Source organism: Chrysemys picta, chromosome 7 (assembly GCF_011386835.1).
Source record: "Chrysemys picta bellii isolate R12L10 chromosome 7, ASM1138683v2, whole genome shotgun sequence".
In the NCBI taxonomy this organism is placed as follows: Eukaryota; Metazoa; Chordata; order Testudines; family Emydidae; genus Chrysemys; species Chrysemys picta.
The window spans coordinates 25,772,171-25,794,138 of record NC_088797.1 but is presented as its reverse complement, the minus strand read 5'-3'; the positions used below and the strand labels follow the sequence as shown (position 1 = coordinate 25,794,138).

The following is a 21,968-nucleotide window of genomic DNA, read 5'->3' as shown; positions in this document are numbered from 1 at the left end:
ATCGCTTGCTGATTAGCGATCCTTAACTGGAGGCCCCCGGACGAGTAAACCTTTCTACCAAACAAGTCCAAGCGCTTTGCCTCCTTGGCCTTGGGGGCCGGGGCTTGCTGGCCATGCCGCTCTCATTTATTGACCCAGATACGACCAGTGAACAGGGTGTCAGGTGACAAAAGAGGAAGTCGAACCCTTTGGAGGGGGCGAAGTACTTCCTCTCTACGCCCTTTGCAGTTCGTGCACTGGAGGCCGGTGTTTGCCATACTGTCTTATAATTAGACTGTACCGTTTTTATGAGCGGGAGCGCGATTCTGGAGGCGCTTTCAAGGCTTAGGATGTCCACCATGGGATCCTCCTGCTCTATCGTCTCTTCCACCTGTAACCCCAAATTGAGGGCTATTCGGCGGAGCAGTTCCTGGTGCGCCCGATGGTCAATCGGGGGAGGGCCTGATACTGTCGTGCCCACCGCCGCTTCATCTGGCGAGGAAGAAGAAGTTAAGGCCTTCTGTGCTTCCTCCTCTAACCCCTCCTGCAACTCCTCACTGGCTGGGAGCTCCTCTGGAGTCTGTCCAGCTGAGCGGGCCTGAGACGGTACCGGGCTCAGTGCTGTGTCGGCTCTCTCTTGCTCCGATGGTCTGGAAACCGTGGCCTCCTTACGAGAGGAGGGGCGTCCCTGCGGGGAGCGGGACCGGTGTCCTGAGGGGCCGGATCTTGAGGCCCTGGATGGGGGGCCTTGGTGCTAGTGGTAGGCCCATGGAGTCCAGAAAGGCCACTGTCCTGGCGGGCCCCACTGTGGGTGCCAAGCGGCTTGGTGTTCCCTGCTGGCTGGTGCCCTGTGGGTATATCTGCTGGAATGGCCCGACTCTGCCTCAGAAGCCCCACGGTGGTGCTGTGGAATGGTGCCAGTCCGGGGTAGAAGAGTAGTGCTTTCGGGACCAGGACCAGGAGTGGTGCCTTGTCGACCTGGACCGGGACCGGTACCAGTGCCCTCGGGACCGGGAATGACTGCTAGTGGTCAGTCTCGGGGAACACTGGACCGGTGCCGGGCATTTGCTAAGGCCAGACGCCTGTGAGGCTCTCTGCGCCGAGGGTAGCTGGGAGTCCACTGAGGCGGAGCTCGACCAGGATCGGCGCCGTGAATGGTGCCGAGATGGTGACCTTGATGGGCGCACCATTGCCGGGTTGTCTCTGGATGGCAGTCTCGGTGTCGGCCCCGGATGCTTGTCTTTGGCCTGGAGGGGGCTCTCCGTGGACAATTCAATGAGGTCTCTTGCTGCCTCAAACGTGTCCGGCATGGAGGGCTGTTCCAAAAGTTCCTCCAGCCCTTCCTCCTCACTGAATGCGCTTATCCCGGGGCTCGACGGGCCTTTTGGCGCCGGAGCCACTGGCACCGGGATCTGTCCTGGGGCAGCAATGCCCTTGGGAGCACTCGAGTCCTTCACGGGCGCTACCTTTTTATGTGGGGAGCGTCCTCGGGCCTTGGGTTGGCCCTTCGATTTTGTCGGCGAAGACGACCGTGCCGGGGGCGGTCCTGTTGTTTCAGTGCCGTAGGCTTAGGGTGTCCCACCGGTGCAGGATCACGAACCAATGCCGGGGCACTCCGCACCGAGGCTGACGGTGCCACGGCCGGATGCGTCGAAGTGGAGGGCTGTAATGCAGCCTCCATGAGCAGCTGCTTAAGCCGAAAGTCTCTCTCTTTCTTGGTTCTGGGCTTGAAGGCCTTACAGATCTTGCATTGCTGTTTCTGGTGCGATTCCCCCAGGCAACAGAGACACGAGTCGTGGGGATTGCTAATCGGCATAGGCTTGCGGCACGTGGCACAAGCCTTGAAGCCTTGGGCGTGCGGCATGCCCCGCTGCCCAGGGCCGGTGTCGGGATTTAACCAAACACCTAAAACAAAGGAGCTTAACTATCTTCTAAAGAACTGATAACTGCTAACATTAACACTGATACTATTAACGCTAAGGGACACTCTCAGGCGAGAGATAAGAGTTGTTCCAACGCCGTCACGGACAGTAAGAAGGAACTGAGGGAGGGTTGGGCTGGCAAGTGTATATATATGCTAGAGCGGGGCGCTGCTCTGGCGGGGGGGGGGGACCCCTGCCGGCCCGACGGGAGCCGCTGAGGGGAAAAGTTTCCGATGTCCGTGCACACAACGCGCGCACACCTAATGTGTAATGGACGTGAACAATCACTCGAAGAAGAACGTAAAGTACAATTTTACCCTAGAAAGCAGTTTCCAAATGAAATAACTTTAGCAATAATATCACTACTATAAAAACAGATTTACACTTTAAACGATATTCAATGTAAATATTGTAATATAATGGAAAATAAGGTACTTGTGGTTTTGCTCTAAGTCAGTGGTTCTTAAACTCTGGGTCGGGACCCCAAAGTGGGGTCACCAAAGCTGGCATTAGACTTACTGGGATCCGGGGCCCAAGCCCGAGCCCCACCACCCGGGGCCCAAACCCGAGCGCTTCAGCCCAGGGCAACGGAGCTCAAGCTTCAGCCCTGGGCGGTAGGGCTGAAGTTACAGGCCCTCGCCCTTGGCTTTGGCCCCCTCTGCCAGGCTTCAGTCCCCCCTCAGGGGATCATGAAGTAATTTTTGTTGTCAGAAGGGAATCACGGTGCAATGAAGTTTGAGAACCACTGCTCCAAGTATTCCATGCTGTCGGTTCATATTTATTCTTTGTGCAAATAACTGCCAAGATGTTAATCATTTCAGAGCCTTCTGTGAAAATAAATTAAAAAAAACAACACATTAAACATTTACCATAATCACCTTTCTTTCTTAGTTTTGCTGAGTTTTCAGTACTAATACATGTACAATCAACACATCAGTATTCAGTTACAGTACAAACTTAATATATCTTTCTAATCCATTTAGTCTCCTGACAGGACTGTGTTCACAATTTACAGAATTTCCTACAGTTCGTTAATATTCAAACAGCACATCTGCCAGTTATTGTTTGTGTTATCTAAAGCAACGATGCGCTGCCTAATAAAGTGCTAAATAAGGCCATCAGAATTCCTTATGAAATGAATGTTTTGCTCCAGCGAACTACTAGTTGTATTAGTATCTACCTGTCAAAGTTCACTCCGATGTCATGAGCATAGTTAAATATGCCAGCCATGATCAAAAAGTGCTAATAAAAGCTATATAATGCCTACCTGCCATTAACTTGAATGTACAAATGAGAAAGATTTACTCACTTGAAAAACAAAGCACAAAAACAGATCATTTGTGTTTTTAATCTCACTAACATTTAAGTAACAGCATCAGATTGCACTTTAAAAGTTAATATCTGGCTAAAATCTTCAGAACAGAATACTCAATAAGTCTAATATCCTTCTTTTTAACAGTATCTCCACAGTACAGTGACATTTTCAATGTTGTGTAGCTGGAGTATCCTAACCTTGGCTCATTTTTATCTGACCCCAAGGTTTTCATGTAATTAACAAAGAGAGAATCAAAACAAAGACTACATGCATTAGGGCAGGTAATGTTTGCATAGGTTGGCACTACCACCATAAACCCTCAAAACAGAACAAAATGAAATGTATGTAAAAATGAAATGCATCTAGCAGAGATGATAAACCTTGTAATAACTGGTTCCAAACATTTTTCCTGCTGACAATAAACCAGTTTTCAGAGCTCCCATCTCTGGCTACCACAATAGTTATTGCTTTACAGGATAAGATATTTTTGTTTCAGCTAAGGTTTGTTAATAAAAACTTCAAATGTGGGCTTCTTAAGTCAAACATATGAAACATTTAAACATATGAAACCACTGACATTAAAGACAATAGATAAAGTAGGTGAAAAACATCATATTTAGATTTGCAGAGTCGACCCACTTACTGCTATATTTAAAAAGTTCTCATGTCTTATGACTTCAAGTGCCATTGTATCTAAAATCTGGTTTAAAAATTACCATTGTTTGAGGAAAATTAACTACTGTCAATAAAAATAATCAGTTTTCTCCTACTTATGATGATCCACTAAATAAATATATATAAAGCAACTATCTGTATAAACACACTAAAGTGCATTATCATTCTTACTCTTCGACTATTTTCAGGTATTAGGCAAACCCTTATTATATCTGTGCATATCCTTCACTGCTAGTAACTGAAACATGCAAAGCATATAAAGAGTAAACTCACAGGAAAACAATATTAATTCAAGAATGAAAATATTGTTATATATTTTTGAAAGAGTATAGGTTTCTATTTAATCAATGTGAATCATAAAGAGGATAGAAAGGTCTGCCTTCTATTGAATGGCAAAAACTGATACTATTCACCAACAAATAAACTAATCAGCCTCATGAAATAGCCGAACTACAAGAAATCATAATAGATGCCAATAGCTTAGTTTTAAGCCCCATGCCATATTGTACTTGGTATGCAAGAAGCGTGTGAGTAAGGTGGAGGAATATCAAGTGGAATCACATCCTATTATATAATATTCAGTATTTGAGCTGATTTAATTAACAACACAGTGATTACAAAGTAATCCTATTGAGGCAGGAAGTTGACAGTGTAACTGCAAACATCCTATTGAAATCAATATTAGAACAGGTCTTTAATAGTTATCTTTCACCCCTAGAGGTGAGTTTTCCAGGTCAGTTTAGGAGCATGTTTTCAGGATAGTGTGTGGAAGCTTGCAGTGCTTATTCACACAATTGTACCTGTTCTGTGAATAAATGACTCAGCCTCCTTATCTGTTGTTAGAGCCACTCTTCGGGAAATATTTGGGCTTTGTTAGAGAAACTTTCAAATCTTTCTTTCATTGAACATTTCTCTTACCTTACCACCAAAGATGACCAATATCTAGGCTACCTGGAATTAGATCGATACCAAATTTAGCCTTTAACCCAACACCAACAACAGCTCAACACAGATCCACAGAGAGATAGAAATACTGCCTTTTCTCCTAAGAGTTCTCCACACTTTAGAGTGAAAGGAGAGTCAAAATAGATTTTAGGAAATATGATATTTCTACCACTAATGTGGAAAAGCACAGCTGAGCTAACTGATACTATTGTTCTTTGTTACTATATTGTATGAGAACATTCAGGCCATTTGTGTAGAAATTTAGCTTTCTGATCATAAAATTGCTTAGATATAAGGATTTATAACTTGTGACTGTTATGGTAAATAACTAACATATTAAGTTATTATGATACAACTGGTGACAAATCCTGTGCTTTGTTACATTCATTTTGGAATATATTCTGTTTCCAACTGAAACTTACCTGGAAGACAGCTCTAAGGCTCTCCCACAAAACCCAAGATAAAGTTACAGGAGACTGGTTAGCACACAGTTGTTAATGATGACTTTGCTGGTTCAAATCCGGTTCAGGTGGATAGTAATAGAACTTACTGCCTTAAATTCATAGATTTTAAGGCCAGAAGGACCATTAGATCATTTAGTCTTACCTCCTGTATAACACAGCCCATAGAATTTCTGCCAGTTACTCCCGTATTGAGCCCAATAACTTGTGTCAGGCTAAACCATATCTACCAGAAATGCAATCTTGATTTGAAGACTTCAAAAAATGGAGAAACCACCACTTCTCTTGACAATTTGTTCCAATGGTTAATAACCCCTCACTGCTGTCAGATTACATGATTGGAGTACTTCATCACAGTAATATCCAAACACTTCACACACATTAACAAATTTATCCCTACAATAATCTTACTGACTAGGAAAGTATTATCCCCATTTAATACATGCAGAACTAAGACACAAAAGTCTGTGGAATTGAACCCAGGTTTCATGAGTTCCAATCTAGTGCCTTAACCATCCTTCCTTCTCTCCATTGCTTCCTTTGCACAAACCGCATTAAATTAAAAGCTTCTTATACTTCTCTTGAAAGTCTTGATTAACTCTCTCCCTGTCTATGTATTTAAACTGTCTCTTATTGTGTTCCACTACAGACTCAAACCTTCTTCCATTCAACCTCATAAAAATGGATACCCATTCCAAACAAATTTACTAAATCACCCTTGCTGTGTTCAAAGCCCACTTTTGCCCCAGTGCCGCAAGAGTTTATTAAAAGAGTCAGATTAAAAGTCTATGCTATGCACATTTCTCTATTAAGTAACTGAACAGTCTGATTCCTGTGACCTCTTTTCATCAGCAATCCCACACCACTATTTTGTTGTCCATTCATTGCCTTATATGTGAAATTAGATAGTAAATTCTTCCGAACAGTAATCTTGTGCAATCTGTGAGATCTCTACAACAATTTTAGAGTGCTGTAAAACAAAGAATAAGAAAAATAGTCTGTCCTGTACATGGTATATGGATGCATTTAGCACTTTGGACACCACTTAAATACAGACACATTGGGAGGGAAAGTGGCAACTATTTATCAAAGCAAAATACTAAACAGTTTAAGGGGGAAAATATGAAGAATAATACCATATCCAATTGAACCTGCATGGGGAATTGAAGAAGGTAGAATATAATTATTTAAACTGGAGAGATAACACTCTATCATTACAAACAAGTGCCATGGGAACTTTAACAACCACCAGTTTGGGGACCTTGTTTTTTAAGTTTTATCCAGAAGACTGCTGCTAAGACTTGGAGATTAGCATGGATTTAGTGGGAAAGGGAAGAATGTCACCTACTGAATCACCAATGTTACACCCACCATCCCCCAAATTTTTCCATGGAGTTCTCCAACCCAAGAACTGACCCAAACCAATTCTCTTGCACTTATGATAACTAATTTGAATGCACCAAGTAATCTAAATAGAACTGTATCCATCTGGCATCTTTCAAAACCATTACATTCACTTTAGAGAGGTATATTTGAGGAAAATGAATGAAAATGTATCATCTGAGACATATATTTAGGCCACAGTGCAGGCAAAACTAGAATACTGTTAAAACTTAAAGCTTATCAGGCGTGATTTCTTTACACTTAATGAAATCACAATTAGAATGTGACAAAAGTGACTTCTAAACAAAAACACACTTCTAAATGTAACCCTGCAACATAGAAACTGATCATTTTCTTTGTATCTTTAATAAGACAAAACCTCAGTATGTGAGGAAACTCTACAAGAAGCTTTAATTGCAAAACAGCCACAAGGAGCAGTACCTGAGATTCATTTACAGACCAAAGGACCAAGCAGCAAAATATTTCAGGAACAGAAGCACAGGAGAATTCTGTCTTAGAGATCTCAAAACATTACCCTAGTTAGTTAGAAAATATAGTGAGATGAGGCTTCATATGGGTGAGGATTAGGAGACAAGACATCTGACACAAAGGCCCAACACCTGGACAATCTTTTGGGAAGGGTCTCCTCCTTAACCTGACTACTTGGCTAGAAAAAATGAGCAAGCTGAGACCCACCAGCAAAACCTGGCGATCCTTTTCCACATCCTGCTGACCTCATAAGGTGCAAAGAGAATGAGACAAGTGGTCTATATGAGTCCTTTCCACCTTCCCTGCTGATCTGATAGGGTGAACAAAGGCTGAAGGAAGGAGGGCTCCACTTTATTCCCTACTGTTAACTTCAATAGAATCCCACGTTGGAGAATATCTTTGGTCTCAGCATATGTACATCTTATAAAGTGTGATGGGGTTAGAAAAGGACTTTTATACACTTTACAAGACGTGTAGGAAAGAACTTCGTTCTGAGGCACCTCTAATATGCCTTAGCAAAGATTTCCAAATAGGACCAGGAGGAGATGGAGTTAAGTTCCCACCTCAACTATTCACTGGCTTGTAGAGCAGTAGCCATGCACCACAGGGAGTAAGCTTAACCATATATACACAAAATGTCTTCCAGTACTCTTCCTGAAGCAGTACATCTCTGCATAACCCAGGATTATGAGCTGTGCCTTAAATACAGCTGTGTGAGAAATGGTTTTCCCATCCTGCAAAATCTTCAAAGATTTCAAAAATTTGCCACAGTTTTAGATCGGGGCAAAACTGAGACCATTTGAATTCTTTTTGTGAAAAATTAGAGCAAGAGAGAAACGATAGGATACCCAAGAGCCCAGTGGTTAGGTCACTCACCTGAGATAACGGACACCGCGGTTCAAGTCCCTGCTCTGCCTGATTTAGAGCAGAGATTTGAACCTGGGTCTCCCACATGAGTAACCTCATAGCTACTGTCTATCTACTGTATATATGTATGAAGAGAATACACCATATTATTCAGACAAAATTGTTGAATCCCTTCGTTAAGTGCAAAACTCAACTTGACCTTATAATCAATTAATCAAAGATTGATAATTTTATGGGTTCAAATTTACTTAATAATTACAGAGACTTCAGATAACCAGGCTTCATTGACTTTATTAAAAAACTGTCTGTCAGAACATAACTGAAAACATATGAACTACCAAACCAGAGTCTGTTAGACCCAAGCCTACTAGCAGTGGCACGTTTGATCTCAGTTGATTTCAATATGCATGATTCTGATTGTCTGCTTTTAGTCTGTTATAATTATACCCCTATGTTTTGAGACCATTTACAGTTTCAGCTGCTGTTAGTTAGACTTAGACTCATAGACTTTAAGGTCAGAAGGGACCATCATGATCATCTAGTCTGACCTCCTGCACCTTGCAGGCCACAGAACCTCACCCACCCACTCCTATAATAAACCCCTAATCTCTGGCTGAGTTACTGAAGTTCTCAAATCATAACTTAAAGACTTCAAGTTACAGAGAATCCACCATTTATGCTAGTTTAAATCTTCAAGTGACCCATGGCTCATGCCGCAGAGGAAGGTGAAAAAACCCCAGGGACTCTGCGAGTCTGATCCAGGAGAAAATTCCTTCCTCTTTTCTCCACAAAATCTCTTATTTTAGTACACATCCAGACTGTCATATTTCATAAATTTCTTAACTGCTGCTTACTCATTGAGGTGATACATTACATTTATATATATTCCTGAATGTTGCAGTTAAGACATTACTTGCGAAATCAATGGGCTCTGTGTTAACGGTCATTATATCTTTCCGAACACGTTTAGTAAGCTTGTATTTTTCCCATCTTAGCATGGCCATACACAATTATGTGAATCTGGTTCATGAGCAAGGTATAGGCCTTATAGAAGTCTAGTTCACAGATGGACAACCTTAACCATTAGGTCATCACCAAAAATACAATAATGAAGACTGTGTAAACCAGGGATAAAGTAAAAAATATTAATTCACTATAAGACCACGAGAACTTCCCGCCACCTTTTATTTTTTAAGCACTGGTTGGGAGGCAGATAATCTGGGTTCTACTCCTAGGGTTGCCAGGTGTCCGGTCTAAAAGGGAACCTGGCAGTATCTGGTCAGCACTGTGGCCCAGACACAAAAAGTCCAGTTACCTGCAGTAACTGGCCTGCACCACTTGGGGGCAGAAAGAGCAGCAGCTGCTGCTGGAGCCTGGAGCCACTCTAACAAAAACTGCCTGTGTGACACTAGTGCAACACAAACTCTGTCTTAGCTTACCTAGCATGAGTATCGTGAGGCTTAGTTCAGTGAAGCTTGTTAACTGCTTTAACATGCACATATGGAGGGTACTATACACCTGTAGAGTATTAATATAGGGCTGTCAAGCGATTAAAAAAATTAATTGTGATTAATCACGTGATTAAAAAGATTAATTGCACTGTTAAACAATAATAGAATATCATTTATATAAATATTTTTCGATGTTTGACATTTTCAAATATATTGATTTAAATTACAACACAGAATACAGTCTACAGTGTTCACTTTATATTTATTTTTATTACAAATATTTACACTGTAAAAAACAAAATAAATAGTATATTTCAATTCAGCTAATACAAGTACTTTAGTACAATCTCTTTATAATGAAAATTGAACTGACAAATGTAGAATTATGTACAAAAAATAACTGCATTCCAAAATAAAACAATGTAAAACTTTAGACCCTACAAGTCCACTCAGTCCTATTTCATCCAATCGCTCAGACAAACAAGTTTGGTTACAATTTGCAGGAGATAAAGCTGCCCACATCTTGTTTACAATGTCACCTGAAAATGAGAACAGGTGTTCGCATGGCACTGTTGTAGCCGGCATCACAAGATATTTACGTGCCAGATGCGCTAAAGATTCATATGTCCCTTCATGCTTCAACCACCATTCCAGAATATATGCGTCCATGCTGATGATGGGTTCTGCTCGATAATGATCCAAAGCAAAGCGGACCGACGCATGTTCATTTTCATCATCTGAGTAAGATGCCACCAGAAGAAGGTTGATTTTCTTTTTTGGTTGTTTGGGTTCTGTAGTTTCTGCATGGAAGTGTTGCTCTTTTGATATGTCTGTTAGTCTATAAGGTGCCACAGGACTCTTTGTTGCTTTTTACAGATCCAGAATAACACGGATACCCCTCTGATACTTGCTCTTTTAAGACATCTGAAAGCATTCTCCAAACCTCGTTCCTCTCAGATTTTGGAAGCACTTCAGATTCTTAAACCTTGGTCAAGTGCTGTATCTATTCTTAGAAATCTCACATTGGTACCTTCTTTGCATTTTGTGAAATCTGCTGTGAAAGTGTTCTTAAAACGAACATGTGCTGGGTCATCATCCGAAACTGCTATAACATGAAATATATGGCAGAATGCATGCAAAACAGAACAGGAAACATACAATTCTCCCCCAAGGAGTTCAGTCACAAATTTAATTAACGCATTCTTTTTTTAACGAGCATCATCAGCATGGAAGCATGTCCTCTGGAATGGTGGCAGAAGAATGAAGGTGCATATGCATGTTTAGCATATCTGACACGTAAATACATTGCAACGCCAGCTACAAAAGTGCCATGCAAATGCCTGTTCTCACTTTCAGATGACATTGTAAGTAAGAAGCAGTCAGCAGTATCTCCTGTAAATGTAAACAAACTTGTTTGTCTTAGCAATTGTCTGAACAAGAACTAGGACTGAGTGGACTTGTAGGTGCTAAAGTTTTACACTGTTTTGTTTTTGAGTGCAGTTATGTCACACACAAAAAATCTACATTTGTAAATTACACTTTCACAATAAAGAGATTGCACTATAGTACTTGTATGAAGTGAACTGAAAAATACTATTTCTTTTGTTTATCATTTTACAGTGCAAATATTTGCAATAAAAATAATAATATAAAGTGAGCACTGTACACTTTGTATTCTGTGTTGTAATAGAAATCAATATATTTGTAGAAAAACATCCAAAATATGTAATAAATTTCAATTGGTGTTCTATTGTTTAACAGTGCAATTAATTGTGATTAATTTTTTAATCACAGTTAATTTTTTTGAGTTAATCGTGTGAGTTAACTGTGATTAATCGACATTAATTAATACTAATGTAGAATTATCTATATAGTGGTATCAGTCATTATTATTGATTCTCTAGAAGGGTAGTTCTACACCATCTAGCTTTTGCACTACTATAGCTATGAACAACTTTATACAATTCTATATGTGCAATGTAATAAAAAGGATTGATGACAAATTAAGAATACCTTTGTATAAAATTGACAACAGAAATTATATTTGTATGTGAGCATTAATGTGGCATGTTATGTGCCAAAATGAGTTGAGAATCTGATGAAAAATTGTTTATTATTATTATGTACCTAATACATCTAGTCCTCTAGAAATTCACTAGGTACAGGGAGTACACTTCATTTCTAGATAACAGATAAAAAAGTCTGTTTTTACAGTACAAAATTAAATATGACTGTTTTTAGCACATCTGGGACTCAATATCATTCAAATAGAATGCAACAGCCCTGCCAGTAAAGTCAAATATATATCCACAATAAAGCATGTGAAACTATGAAGCATTCAGAATATTTCAAAGGTACTGAAAATGGAATTTCTGTAATATTACCTAATGTATAAACATTAGTTAAGGGTATAAAATCAAGGTATATAGTATAAATGAATAAAAGTTTTAACACAAGTTATTTAAATATTCTGTTACAAAGGTGGAATAGTATTTTTAAATGTATACACTATAATTGTATGCATCCCAGAGAAACACAGACATTACAGAGTCAACTAAAAAGTATTCCCCATTCTAAATTGACAGATAGATTAAAATTATTTGGTAAGCAAATTTCAAGGAATTTCATTTACAATCTTCTTGATGTACATTGCATATATTTGTTTTGAATTGGAACTCATTTTCTTTTTGTGGCTTTTACTGTATGATGAAAGGTATATCACTGCATTAAGACTAAAACTCTTATTAACCTATTACATATACAGAGGCTCTCATTTCTATCTGATCTCCCAGGGAAAAATAAGTCACTTTAATGTGTTCAACCCTGCGGCCAAAAATCTCTTGCACATGAACAATTACAACTAATTTAAACCCAAATTGCTTCCTGTAAGAGGTGGATATCATTAAGCAACTTTCCCCATTTCCTTTCACAAAGAGATCTTAAAGAGAGAAAAGAACTAAAGAAAATTCCTTGTGATGCCGTATGATAAAATCATTAGGCCCACACTACTTACTTCAAAGAAGAAGTAAGCTTTTCTATGGGGCATATAAAATAGCTTGCTGTGCTTCAAAGCCTCATCAATTTATTAGGTCATATAATTATTAAAGTGTGATAAAAACTGTACAAAATGTCAACAAATTTCTTTGTGCAAGATTAGATCATTGTGTTTCAGATTAGTTATAATAATTTATTAGTTAATTAAAGTTAGCATATTATATGAAAAAACAATTTCTGGTGATTAAGTCATTGACAAGTTCAAGTCCACTCTGCATGGATTTAGCAAGCCCCCACAGCAGTCAGGAAAAAGTGCAAGATCTCCACAAATACACAACAAACTTAAAGCCTTGCTTCAGTCATAAACAGATTAAGTCTTGTCTTCTGGCGCAGAGATGAATTAGATCCGGATAGCATTGTGAAGTAATGATATTCAGCAGGAATTACATAGCACCCATTCTTCCGTAGTCCACAAAATCTACTGCTATATGGATCCTTTTCCCATTTAAAGCTAACAGTATCTCACAGTATCGGATCAAAATCTCATTACCACTTATATAGTTCCACAAATATACATGGCCAATAATAAAAGTCAGGTATATTGTCTGCCCTGAAGAGCTCAAACCATACCATTCCACCTATCCAATCATTCTAACATTCATCTTTCCTTTTGTTTTCCTAAGAGGCTAACAATAAATGGATGTGTAACAATTGGTTCACATCCTTTGCACCTTAGACAATTACAGCTAATTTTAACTCAAACTGCTTCCGGCAAAATGTTCAAGCTTGAGCCCGTTGTCATGTAGCAAATGAGATCGAAGGGACTGTAAGCATGGGGAAAAGAAACTTCTTCTCTGTCGTAATGCCTGATGCCAGCAACGCATCACAAAGTAGCACTGCAGTTTCAAAGGAAAGCGTCAGCCCTTTTTTGCCACAGTCCACATGATAACAATAAATGCTGGACTTCCCTTAATGTGTATTGGCTGATGAAGAATTAGGTAATCAGATCAGTGGAGAACTAACTGGAATACATCACCATCAGTATGGCAGGGAAATTAGGGGGGGGAATCTGTTCAACATCTTAGATGTCTATACACAAACACAAGGAGTATGGTGAATAAACAGGAAGAACTGGAGTATTTGTCCATAAGCTAATTTATGAATTAACTGGCATCACAGAGATGTGGTGGGCTAAGTCTCATGACAGGAATATTGGTATAGAGGAGTACAATTTGTTCAGGAAGGATAGGCAGTATAAAAAAGGAAGGAGATGTTGCATTATCCATCAAGAAGACTACACTTGTTCTGAGATCCAGAGGAGGTGAGAGGCAGACCAGTTGAAAGTCTCTGGGTAAAGATAAAAGGGATAAAAGGGGTAGACTACTAGAGACCTCCAAATCAGGAAGAGGAGGTAGATGAGGCATATCTACAACAAACAGAAATATTCAAAACTCAAGACTGGATAGTAATGAGGCACTTCAACTACCCAGGTAGCTGCTGGAACAGTAATATGACAAAACACATAATTTCCAATAAGTTCTTGGAATGTATTAGGAACAACTTTTTGTTTCAGAAAGCGGAAGAAGTAACTAGGGGAACTGCCATTTTAGACATGATTATGCCCACCACGGAGGAATAGGAATTTGGGTGAAAGTGATCGTGAACTAATAGATTTCAGGATTCCAAGGAAAGGAAGGTGTGAGAGCAGCAGAATAAGGACAATGGACTTCAAAAAATCAGACTTTAATGAACTCAGAGAACTGGTAATGTCCCATTGGAAGAAAAATCTAAGAAAAAAAGGAGTTGAGGAGTGCTGGCAGTTGCTCAAGGAGATAATATTAAAAAGGCACACTGCAAACTATGCGATGTGAAAGAAATATAGGAAGAACAGTAAGAGGCCAATACAGTTCCATCAGGAGCTCTTTTATGACCTGAAAATCAAAAAGAAAATCAAAGTGGAAATATGGACAAATTGCTAAGGAGGAGTACAGAAGAACAGCATAAGCATATAGGGACAAAAACAGAAAGGATAAGTCTCAATCTGAGTTAAAATCTGAGTTATAAAAAGGTTTATGATGACAAGATACTCAGCACAATTAATATTAACAACAAGGGGAAAGAAAAACAAGCCAAAACAGGGAAAGGTCAGGTTAGAGCAAGTTAGATGTATTCCAATCAGCAAGGCCTGATGAAATTCTTCCTAGGGTATTTAAGGAACTAGCTGAAGCAATCTTGGAACTGTATCCAAGTATCTTTAAGAACTCATGGAGGATGGGCGAGATCCCAGAGGACTGGAGAAGGGCAAATATAATACATATCTTTAAAAGGGGGAAACAAAGGATGCTGGGAATTACAGACCAGTCAGCCTAACTTTGATATCTGGAAGGATACTGGAACAAATTATTAAACAATCAATTCGTATGCACCTAGAAGATAATAGGATTATAAAGAATAGCCATCATGGGTTAGTCAAGAACAAATCATGCCAAACCAACATAATTTCCTTCTTTGGCAGAGATACTGGCCTAGTGGATAGAGGGAAGCAGTATATAGGATATATCTTGCTTTTAATAAGGCTTTTGTCATAGTCCCACATGACATTGTCAGAAGCAAACTAGGGAAATGCAGTCTAGTTTCATTTAACATAAAGTGGGTGCACAACTAGTTGAAAGACCATACTCAAAGAGTAATTATCAATGGCCAATGTCAAAATGGGAGGGTGTATCTAGTACTGCGGGTGTCATTCCTGGTGTGATACTATTCAATATTTTCATTAATGACTTGGATAATGGAGTGGAGAGTATACCTATAAAATCTGCAGATTACACCAAACTGTGAGGGATTACAAGCACCTTGGAGGACAGGATTAAAATGCAAAAGAATCCTGACAAATTGGAGAATTGGTCTGAAATCAACAAGATGAATTTCAATAAAGACAAGTGCAAAGTACTTCACTTAGGAAAGAAAAATCAAATGAATACCCATAAAATGGATGGAAGTACTGCTGAAAAGGATCTGGAGTTTATAGTGGATCACAAAGTGAATATGAGTCAATGTGATACAGTTGCAAAAAAAAGGCTAATATTCTGGGGTGTATTAACATGAGTATTGTAGGAAAGACATTGGAGGCAATTGTCCCACTCTACACAGTACTGGTGAGGCCTCAGCTAGATTATTGTGTCCAGTTCTGGGCATCACACTTTAGGAAAGATGTGCTCATATTGGAGAGAATTCAGAGAGCAATAAAAACGGTAGAAGGATTAGAAACCTGATGTATGAGGAAACATAAAAAAACAGGCATGTTTAGTCCTGAGAAAAGATCAGATAACAGTCTTCATATATGTTAAGGACATGTAATAAAGAAGACAGTGATAAAACGGTTAACTACCTGTAACTGTTGTTGTTCGAGTTGTGATGCAGATATGTGTTCTATGGGGGGGTGCCCCATGCAGTGGAGCCGGATAACTTTGCCTAGCAGTACCTGTAGCGGTAGCGCTGATGCCCTGCAGGCATAGCCCCTCCACTGGTCATATAAAGGGGCTCCACCCTGACCCTCTCAGCTCCTTCACACCAAATGTTGTAAGTGCAGACTCCGATGCAGAGTAGATGGGGGGGTGGCAGAAGTAGGTAATCGTTTTTTCTTCTTTGAGTAAATGCAGCTGCATATTCTATGTGGGTGACTTGCAAGCAGTAATCACAGAACTTGGGCCTCGGAGACTATTTAAAGAAGGATTACAGAACTGCTTTCCCAAAGTTTGCATCTGATCTGAATGCAGCCTTAAAGGCACAGTGGTTTGTAGAGATATGCACAGAGGACCACGTGGTCACCCTGCAAATGTCCAATATAGGAATGTCATTTAGAAATGTCGCTAATATCGCCGGAGCTCTGTGAAATGAGCTTGTACCCCTTGAGGAGGTGTAACCTGGGCTATGCTGTCATGATACAGGAAGTTATCCACCTGGAGACACTCTGTGAAGGCCCGTCATTTGGTCTGCATAGGAAACAAACAGGCATGTTGAGGAATGGAAAGGTCTGTTCTGCCAAGATAAAATACTAGACATCACCTAACATCCAGAGTGTGGAGCCACTGGTCCTCTGGGATTGAATGTGGCTTAGGAAAGAACATTGGTAGATATATAATGTGGTTCAAATGAAACTGGGATCCCACATAAGAGAAAAACCTGGAGTGCGGACACATGGTTTCTTTGTCTTTGGAAAATTGCATGTAAGGAAGCTCTGCCCTCAAAGCATACAACTCGCACATTCTCCTTGCAGATGTTATCGCCACAGGTGAGGCAGTTTTCTGACACAGACGGGAATAAGAAGTTGCCAGAGGCTTAACCAAAGGTACTTTAACAGCTGTTAAAATAATATTAAAGCAACTGGCTCTTTAACCAGATAGGTGGAGATGAGCGACATCTCTCAAGAATCTCACTGCCAAGGGGTTTGAAAACACAAACTTCCCATGGATAGGTGGATGAAATGGTGAAATTGCCACAGGTGGATCTTCAATGAACTAATCACAAGGCCAGAAGACTGAAGGTGTAATAGGTACTCCAAGATGTCCTGGATAAAAGCCCATGTTGGTTGAACTCCCCAGGCTAATGACCATACTGAGAACCACTTCCACTTCGTGGAGGGCTTCCCACTGTTAAGCAAGACCTGTTGGACTGCCTCCGAGCATCATTCCTCCTCCTCATGTAACCATGCAGCATCCATTCTATGAAATGCAGGGAACTGATTGCTGGGTGAAAATCCTGACTGTGCTACTGAGTCAGGAGGTCAGGATGAAGGGGAAGGGATATGGAAGGTTGGACCAACAATGTGAGGAGGTTGGAAAACCAATATTTTCTCGACTGCACTGGAGAACGAGCCTCAAGATAATCGGAATTGGAGGAATGGCATATAAGAGTGCCAATTCCCAGCTCAAGTGAAAAGCATCGATCAAAGAGCTTGAACTTAGAACAAAACAACTGGCATTTCTTGTTTTCTTTCATGGCTAACAGGTCAATTGTCAGCATGCTCCAGAGTGCAAAGACAGACTGCAGGATGCGGAGCTTTAGAGACCACTCGCGATTCAGGGAGAAACTCCTGCTGAGGTGATCTGCCCAATGAGTGTGGATCTCAGGCAAGTGATCAGCCATGGGGGTAATGTTTTCCCTGGAGCAAAACTGCCAGGACCTGATTGCCTCCTGACAAAACACATTGGAGTGTGCTCCCCCACTGCCTGTTCATTTAATACATTGCAGTGGTACTGTTGGTGAGCATGAAAACCACTGAGCCCCGATGAGATCTTGAAAGGCCTGACAAGCATCGTAGATTGCATAAAGCTCCAGGACATTGATATGTAAAGAAGCTTCACATTCTGACCACAGGCCTTGAATCTTCAGTGACTCCAGATGCAGTCCCTAAACTATTAAGGAGTCATCAATGACAATAGTTCTGATGGTGGTGACCAAGTGAAGGGCATGCCCCGACACACGTCCTGAACCGAAATCCAGGATTGGCAGTGGAAGACTGACCAATCTGTTCCAAGGATGACAGTATGGACGATAGGCTGACTTCAGTCACATTTTAAGAGGATAAAGTCACATGGCATATTGGACTACCTGTGTGCAGGCAGGCATATGGGCTAGCAACTTCAGGCATACTCAGGCTGTGGTTGAGGGCTGGATCTTCAGTTCTAGACATAAGTGACAGATTGCCTGGAATCGGTTGGTCAGCAGAAATGCTCTCGAATTCGTAGAGTCTATCAGGGCCCAATGAGCTTGATTCTTAGAGTTGGAAACAAAGTTGACCTCCCGCTGTTTAAGAGGAGACATAGATGATTGAGTAGGCATAGTGTGAACTAGACATGAGACAGGACATCCTCTCGACTTGCCTCTCAGTAACCAATCATCCAGATATCGGAAGATATGAATTCCCCTCTTCCTGAGGTATGCTGTTACTGTGACCATTCATTTCATAAAGACCCCAGGGGCAGAAGACAGGCCAAAGGGCTAGTGTTGGTCCACCACAACAAACCAGAGAAATCTCCTGTAGTTTGAGAGAATTGCTACATGAAAATAAGCATCCTGAAGGTATAGGGCAGCAAACCAGTCATTGTGGTTTAAGACAGGAAGTATTGCTACCAGGGTGACAATCTGGTATCTCACATATCAGATGTATTTGTTAAGATCACAGAGGCTGAAGATAGGTCTCCCAAGGGTTTGAGAACCAGGAAATACTGAGAATATAATCCCGGTCCCCAATGCTTCAAGAGGACCTCCTCTACAGCCCCAAAGGCCAGTAGAGACTGAACCTGCTAAAAGAGCAGTGTCTCGTGAAAGGGGTCCCTGAAAAGCAACGTGGGAAGGGGGGATAGAGAGGAACTGTATGGCATAATCCTCTTGGACAGTGCTTAGGACCCAATTGTCTGTTGTAATAGAGTCTCAAACATTGTAAAAGCAGGTCAGCCAGTCCCCAAACCAGGCGAATGGGGAAGGAGGAGGTACTCCTGGATAATTGTCTTGAGCAAATGAGTCAGAGCAGGCAGTTGCTAGACGCTGTGGGGATGGTGAGTGGGAAGGGGAAGTGTAGCTGGCTACACCCAAAACCACAAGACTGCCTCAGTCTCCTTTGGGATCTGTGGCTGTTTCTGAAGTAGTGGTAGGCAGAAGGATGTTTTTTATCTTATTCTATCATCATGATTTTATATTTATGTTTCCTTCTATTTTATTTGACCGATGAGGGCAGATTTGCAATTTCAAATTTTTATTTGTACCTTATTAACATGTAAGAGGATGAATCCTGGGACACGCAGTTCAATAGACACCCAGAATCTCAGAATATATATTTTATAAATAGAGATAAATGTCAGCTAACTTTTCCCCATGAAGATGATGAACTAAAGTGAACTTTTGCCCCTGGAATTCCTTAACCTAGGATTAAACCTTGAACTATCATGCAAGAAACCAATCCATTTAAATTAGTATACTTTTCTGAATGTAAAGAGTTTATTTTCCTTTTATAAATGCAGTACCTAACTGTTCATGTTCTTTTAAAAGGCACACCAATTCAAAACAGTTAAAATATAGATTTCATTCCTATTTTGTGTTTAATACCTTCACAGTAAAAAACAGCCATGGAAAAGGAACTAGTGGAAAAGACAATTTTAACATGTAAATGGTTTATTTAATCACATTTGAAAACCATCTCAACTGCATACACCATATTTAAATATCTATATTTTCAAGCTCTGTACTTTACACATTACACATAAAAAAAACCCTAATATACTGGCCTATATTAAGGATTAACAATCTATTCACATTTGAAAATGAAAGCTAATTTTGTAAGAAAAAAAGACTTCATACCAATAACCTACACCCCGCCTATATTTATGCACCCTTCAAAACTTATAAAGGGCCTCTCTCTTTAGAATTGAAATGTTCAATAGAAGACACAAAAATGAGCATTAGGTTTGAGGAAACAGGTCTGAGGTCCCAAACGATCTCAAGACAATTTGTAATTAGGAGTGAAAATATTAAGAAGAAATGAGAACTGCCATATATATATATTCCACTAAAGACAAGGGAAATCTCAGCTACAGCTACACACCCTTGATGTTGCAGATTCCATACATGGGTCCAATCTTGCAATACTAACACATGCAAGACCACTATTGAAGTCAGTAGGTTCTTTTCAAAAACTGCAGAATCAGTGCTAACATACTGTAATAAGGAAAATATGCCAAATGTATTAGCACATGGCAGGGTTTAAGCTGTTACACTATTTTTAACAAATTGAAAAAAAGACCAGAATATATCTTCTGCAAAGATTTGTAATTAATACATCATTTTAACCGTGACACGCTCTGTTAACTAAACATTTATATTGTATTGTATGATGAGGAAATAGCTTACCTCTGTCTGAAGTATGGCAGCTCTCTGTTCTTTGGCAGTAAGCGACTCTTTAAGCACTTCAATGTGTTGCTTGCAATCCGAATTCTGATTGCTAAGGGTTTCAAGCTTAGTTTGTAAGGCGAGAAGTTCTGATTCTTTCTTTGAAAGTTCCTGTTTCAATTGGTCAATCTGCAAAATTAAAAAACATTGTTTTACATCATTAATCTCCAATTTATACTCACACGAGTTTGGAGAGATGAGAATAAATCTCATGTGATGCAACCCAGATACCTTCTGGAGAGTCAGGAGAAGCATTAGGGTTCTGATGCTGAGATGCTCGGCTCCCACAATTTCTATTAAGTTCATGTTTGCAGTGTTGTTATAGTCATGCTGGTCCCAGGATATAAGAGACAAGAAGTGAGTGAGGCAATGTCTTTTATTGGACCAACCTCTGTGGTGAAAGTGATAAGCCTACGAGCTCCACAGAGCTCTTTTTTATGTCTGGGAAAGGTAACACTGGTCTACAATTTTTGAGAAGTCATCTGCTTCAGAGATAAAATGTGCTATTTATTATGTATTTTGATGTGCTGAATTCAAATATGACAATTAAAACAACTGATTGGCTACTGTTTCTAAGATATTTAAGTTTTTACATTTTATGTCTATGTATATTGTGTAGATAGTAGAGTTTTAATCATAAATTGTAAACCTAGGTCTTTTCATGTGTTTATGGTTGCTTTACATAATAATATTTCACCTGTCCTGTTTATGTAACGCTTTAAAAATCAGCAAAAGGGTTATATAAATAAAATTTATTATGAAACAAAAGGCAAAAAACTATTATGTACATAGTTTAGTCCTATTCAGTGTCTACTCGGCGCTTCTTGGCTTGTCTCTTGTATTCATTAAATGGAGCATCTCTTGTCACTGTCCAGCAATAGTCTGTAAGCATTGATGGGCTCCATTTGCCCTGATAGCGTTTCTCCATTGTTGCAATGTCCTGGTGAAATCGCTCGCTGTGCTCGTCGCTCACTGCTCCGCAGTTTGGTGGAAAAAAATCTAGATGAGAGTGCAAAAAATGTATCTTTAGTGACATGTTGCAACCAAGGCTTTTGTATGCCTTGAGGAGGTTTTCCACCAACAACCAGTAGTTGTCTGCCTTGTTGTTTCCGAGAAAATGTATTGCCACTAACTGGAAGGCTTTCCATTCCGTCTTTTCCTTGCCACGCAGTGCATGGTCAAATGCATCATCTCGAAGAAGTTCACGAATCTGAGGACCAACAAAGACACCTTCCTTTATCTTAGCTTCACTTAACCTTGGAAATTTTCCATGGAGGTACTTGAAAGCTGCTTGTGTTTTGTCCATGGCCTTGACAAAGCTCTTCATCAGAACCAGCTTGATGTGTAAGGGTGGTAACAAAATCTTCCTTGATTCAACAAGTGGTGGATGCTGAACACTTTTCTTCCCAGGCTCCAATGACTGTCAGAGTGGCCAATCTTTCTTGATGTAGTGGGAATCTCTTGCACGACTATCCCACTCACAGAGAAAACAGCAGTACTTTGTGTATCCAGTCTGCAGACCAAGCAAGAGAGCAACAACCTT

General features: G+C 40.2%; 1 protein-coding gene across 3 annotated transcripts in view; it reads right to left on the bottom strand.

Annotated features, from left to right (window-relative positions):
• ERC2 (ELKS/RAB6-interacting/CAST family member 2) overlaps positions 1 to 21,968 on the bottom strand; it is an 836,521-nt gene that overhangs the window by 581,848 nt on the left and 232,705 nt on the right. For all 3 annotated transcript variants that reach the window (XM_065550998.1, XM_065550999.1, XM_065550997.1), the window contains exon 7: positions 20,387 to 20,554. In XM_065550998.1, coding sequence (XP_065407070.1) covers positions 20,387 to 20,554 — 168 coding nt within the window. The remainder of the gene's footprint in view (positions 1 to 20,386; positions 20,555 to 21,968) is intronic.